The sequence below is a fragment of the Bufo gargarizans genome, chromosome 1, assembly GCF_014858855.1.
Source record: "Bufo gargarizans isolate SCDJY-AF-19 chromosome 1, ASM1485885v1, whole genome shotgun sequence".
Lineage (NCBI taxonomy): Eukaryota > Metazoa > Chordata > Amphibia > Anura > Bufonidae > Bufo > Bufo gargarizans.
In genome coordinates, this window is record NC_058080.1 from 504,973,778 (window position 1) to 504,978,933 (window position 5,156).

At 48.0% G+C, this 5,156-nt stretch overlaps 1 protein-coding gene across 1 annotated transcript in view; it reads left to right on the forward strand.

The window, feature by feature from the left end:
- Nucleotides 1-403: 403 nt before the first annotated feature.
- Nucleotides 404-5,156, forward strand: part of LOC122928431 (poly [ADP-ribose] polymerase 2-like) — a 25,821-nt gene continuing 21,068 nt past the window's right edge. Inside the window, exon 1 of the mRNA XM_044281254.1 lies at nucleotides 404-456. Coding sequence (XP_044137189.1) covers nucleotides 404-456 — 53 coding nt within the window. The remainder of the gene's footprint in view (nucleotides 457-5,156) is intronic.

Here is a 5,156-nt window from a genome sequence, read left to right on the forward strand (position 1 = left end):
AACTCAAAGTCTCCAACAACAACGTGCAAACCGGCGACCCCGGGTGGCCAATACACAAAAAATCATCCAGATAATGAATCAATGATTCACAACCTGACGAGTCCACAACCGCCCACTCCAAAAATGAACTGAACGCTTCGAAGTAAGCACACGACAGCAAACACCCCATGGGTAAACACCGATCCACAAAGAACCCCCCATCCCAAAAACACCCCAACAAATGCTGACACTCTGGATGAACCGGCAACAACCGAAACGCCGCCTCAATGTCAGTCTTCGCCATTAACGCCTCTGCCCCAAAACGCTGCACCCAACTCACCGCCGCATCGAAAGAGGTATACACCACCGAACAAAGCGCAGGGTCAATACCATCATTGACCGAGGAGCCCCTCGGGAACGACAGATGATGGATAAGGCGAAACTTATTCGCCTCCTTCTTAGGGACAACCCCCAACGGTGTGTCACGGACGGTGTACAGGAAACAAGGCAAAGCAACATGCATAAATGACTCGCTGGATCCAACGGCTAAGGAACCAAAGGGAGACCCCTGCAGAAGACCTGGCACTTTCCCTGGCTGCTCAGCCTATGCAAAGATCCGAATGGTGGAGATTTGCATATCCACGTACCTTGACTATATAACCCCTGAGCACCCTACAATAGTGAGGGGACACGACCACCGGCCCCCTACACAAGACACGGAGGGAGTCAGGGTCACCTGGGATCCAGCAAACAGAAAATAACAGATAAATGTTCAACACTTAACTTTGTAGCAGACAGGAGAACAAGATCAGCATGCACACACACTCCAGGAAGAAGTATAAGCCGCCCAGAAAAGCATTCTGGGGAGGAATTTAAAGGGAAGCAATTAGTCCAACACATGACAGCTGAGAGAGGCTAATGAGATGAGGAACTGAATACCACAACAAAGAAACTCAAGGAGGAGGTTCTGAAAGGCCTCTGTCAGAGCTTCTCAGCTGTCTGGTTGTGACAGTACCCCTCCCTCTACGAGTGGACTCCGGACACTCAGAACCCACCTTCTCAGGATGGGACCTATGGAAAGCCCTGATGAGACGAGAGGCCTTAATGTCCGTCACTGGGACCCACATCCTCTCCTCAGGACCATACCCCTCCCAATGAACAAGGTACTGAAGAGAACCGCGGACAAGACGAGAATCCACAATCCTAGAGACCTGAAATTCAAGATTCCCATCAACCATAATCGGAGGAGGAGGCAAAGGCGAGGGTACAATGGGTTGAACATAAGGTTTCAATAAGGACTTATGAAAAACATTATGGATCTTCCAAGTCTGAGGAAGATCAAGACGGTATGCAACAGGATTGATGACAGACAGGATTTTGTAAGGCCCAATAAACCTAGGACCCAACTTCCAGGAGGGAACCTTCAATTTGATATTCTTGGTAGACAACCACACCAGATCACCAACATTCAGGTCCGGACCAAGCACACGTCTCTTATCTGCCACACGCTTATATCTCTCACTCATGCTCTTTAGATTATCCTGAATCTTTTGCCAAATAGATGACAAAGACGAGGAGAATCTGTCCTCATCAGGTAAACCAGAAGACCCCTCTCCCGAGAAAGTCCCAAACTGCGGATGAAACCCATATGCACCAAAAAATGGTGACTTATCAGAGGACTCCTGACGACGGTTATTTAAAGCAAACTCAGCAAGGGACAAAAAAGAACACCAATCCTCTTGATTCTCCGCCACAAAACAGCGCAGATATGTCTCCAGATTCTGATTGACCGCGCTCTGTCTGGCCATTCGACTGCGGGTGGAAAGCAGAAGAGAATGACAACCGAACCCCCAAGTGAGAACAGAAAGCCTTCCAGAATCTGGAAACAAACTGCGTGCCCCTATCAGAGACTATGTCTGAAGGAATACCGTGCAATTTGACAATGTGATCAATAAATGCCTGCGCCAGCGTCTTAGCATTGGGCAAACCAGGAAAAGGGATGAAATGCACCATTTTGCTAAAACGGTCCACCACCACCAGAATCACAGTCTTCCCCGAGGAACGAGGCAGGTCCGTTATGAAGTCCATGGACAGATGTGTCCAAGGACGGGAAGGAATGGGTAAGGGAAGGAGAGGACCTGATGGCCGTGAATGAGGGACTTTGGCACGAGCACAAGTCTCGCAGGCTGCCACAAAACCCTCAACCGACTTACGAAGCGCAGGCCACCAGAATCTCCGAGCGATGAGATCCAGTGTGGCTCTTACCCCCGGGTGCCCAGCAAGGACCGTATCGTGGTGTTCTTTAAAAATCTTGTGTCTTAAAGCGAGAGGCACAAACAACCTCCCAGGAGGACAAAGATCAGGAGCCTCTGACTGGGCTGCCTGCACCTCTGCCTCCAATTCAGGAAAAAGAGCAGAGACCACCACACCTTCAGCCAAAATGGGACCCGGGTCTTCAAAATTCCCGCCTCCCGGAAAACAACGTGACAGGGCATCTGCCTTCACATTCTTAACTCCAGGGCGGAACGTGACAACAAAATTAAACCTAGAAAAGAACAAAGACCATCTGGCCTGTCTCGGGTTCAGACGCTTGGCTGACTCCAAGTAGGCCAGATTTTTATGGTCAGTAAATACGGTAATAGGGTGTCTGGCTCCCTCTAGCCAATGGCGCCATTCCTCAAAAGCCAACTTGATGGCCAACAATTCCCTATCTCCCACATCGTAATTTCTCTCTGCGGAGGAGAGTTTTCTTGAGAAAAAGGCACACGGTCGCCAATTGGCAGGAGAGGAACCCTGAGACAAGACCGCCCCCACACCCACCTCAGAAGCATCAACCTCAACTATGAAGGGTAAAGAAACATCAGGTTGCACCAAGATGGGAGCGGAAGCAAAACTCTCCTTGATATCAGAAAAAGCCTTACGCGCCTCTACTGACCAAGAAGAAAAATCTACCCCCTTTCTGGTCATATCAGTGAGTGGTTAACAATAGAAGAATAATTCAAAATGAACTTCCTGTAATAATTGGCAAAGCCCAAAAAACGCATCAGCGCCTTCTGATTCTCAGGAAGCTCCCACTCAAGCACAGCGCGGACCTTCTCGGGTCCATGCGAAAACCGAATCGGAGAGAAGAAACCCCAGAAATTGAATTTCTGGACCGCAAACACACATTTTCCAGTTTCGCATATAATTTATTCTCCCGCAGGATGAGCAAGACCTGACGTAAATATTCCTTATGAGTTTTGAAATCGGGAGAAAAAATCAAAATGTCATCCAAATACACCAATACAAATTTTCCCATCAAATGATAAAAAATGCTGTTCACGAAATGCTGAAAAACGGCTGGGGCATTCATCAAACCAAAAGGCATAACCAAATTTTCAAAATGGCCCTCAGGGGTATTGAAGGCCGTCTTCCATTCGTCCCCTTCTCTGACCCTGACCAGGTTGTATGCCCCTCTTAGATCTAATTTGGAAAAGACTTTAGCCCCAACAACCTGGTTAAACAGGTCCAGAATCAGAGGAAGCGGATAAGGGTCACGAATTGTGATACTGTTCAGCTCCCTGAAATCCAAGGTCTTAAAGAACCATCTTTTTTCTTAACAAAGAAAAACCAGCGGCAACAGGTGACTTCGAGGGTCGTATGTGTCCTTTTCTCAGACTCTCAGAGATATAAGTACGCATAGCGATCCTCTCAGGTTGGGAAAGATTGTATAAACGAGATTTAGGCAGCTTGGCGTCTGGGATGAGATTAATAGGGCAATCGTACTCCCTGTGCGGGGGCAAATCCTGAACTCCACTCTCAGAGAAGACATCCGAAAATTCAGAGAGAAAAGATGGTACAGTCTTAGTAGCAACCTCAGAAACAGATTGTCATGAGGCAATTCTCTCTGCAAAAGTCACTCCAACCATTTATTTGCCTCGCTTGCCAATCAATGGTGGGGTTATGTTTAGTGAGCCAGGGTAGCCCCAACACAAGAGGGGTAGGCAAACCGCTAAGGACGAAACATGACACATCCTCAACATGAGCATCACTCACAATTAAACAGATATTGTGAACTATGCCCTTTAATGATTTCTGAGAAAGTGGAGCGGAATCAATCGCAAAAAACGGAATATCCTTTCCCAAAGTGCACACCTGGAAACCATGAGCTATTGCGAATTGACTATCAATGAGATTGACCGCTGCCTCCACTATCCACAAAATCTCACAAAAAATGCTCTTGCTCTCTAGCGCCACCCTAGCAGGCAGGACAAAACGGGAACTACAAGCAAACGGAAAACCTTCAATTTCCGCCTCAACCCTGCCAATCGCAACAGACGGAACATTTTTTAAAAGATTTTTTCCTCTTTGTTTCTTTATTATTCCCAGAGAACTGCCTGAATCTCCTAGAGGGACAAATATTTGCCAAATGATTAATACCTCCACAACAAAAACAACCCCCTCCCATGCGGGCTGAATCTTCTATTGTCAGAAGCAATCAACCCCAGCTGCATGGGCTCCTGCTCAGAAGGGGCTGACAGCGACTGAGACCCCTGCGCACAGAATGGGACTGCTGCACAGTCCTGGGACCGAGTATGACAGGAAGGAGAGATCTCTCCTCTCTCTCTAAGACGCCTGTCAATACGAACGGCCTGAGACATAGCAGAGTCCAAAGAATAGGCCTTTCATGAAAGGCAAATGCATCTGTACAATCCCTCTGAAGACCATGGCAAAATTGAACTTCGGAGTGCAGCTCATTCCAACCAGTATCAGTCTGCCCATCTCCGAAATTCTGAGCAGTATATTCTCTGCGGATTGATTACCCTGGCATAAGAGACGTTAGTCTAGACTCCGCCAGAGCATACGATCCGGATCATCACTATATCTGACCCAGGGCTAAAAAGAAATCATCCACTGAACGGAGGGGCCGTGCCCCCTCCGGCAGCGAAAGGCCAGGACTGAGCGTTAACCCCTGAGCAGCGATTATAATGATCCCTACCCTCCGTTCCTCATCACCAGAGGAATGGGGAAGAAGGCGAAAATGGAGTTTGCAAGCCTCTCTAAAACGCACAAAATTCTCACTACCCCCGGAGAACGTATCCGGGAGCGAGATCTTAGGCTCAGAACAAACTCCATGAACGCAAGCTGAACCGGTCACTTGAAGCTGAGAAAAAGTCTTACGGAGATCAGCTACCTCC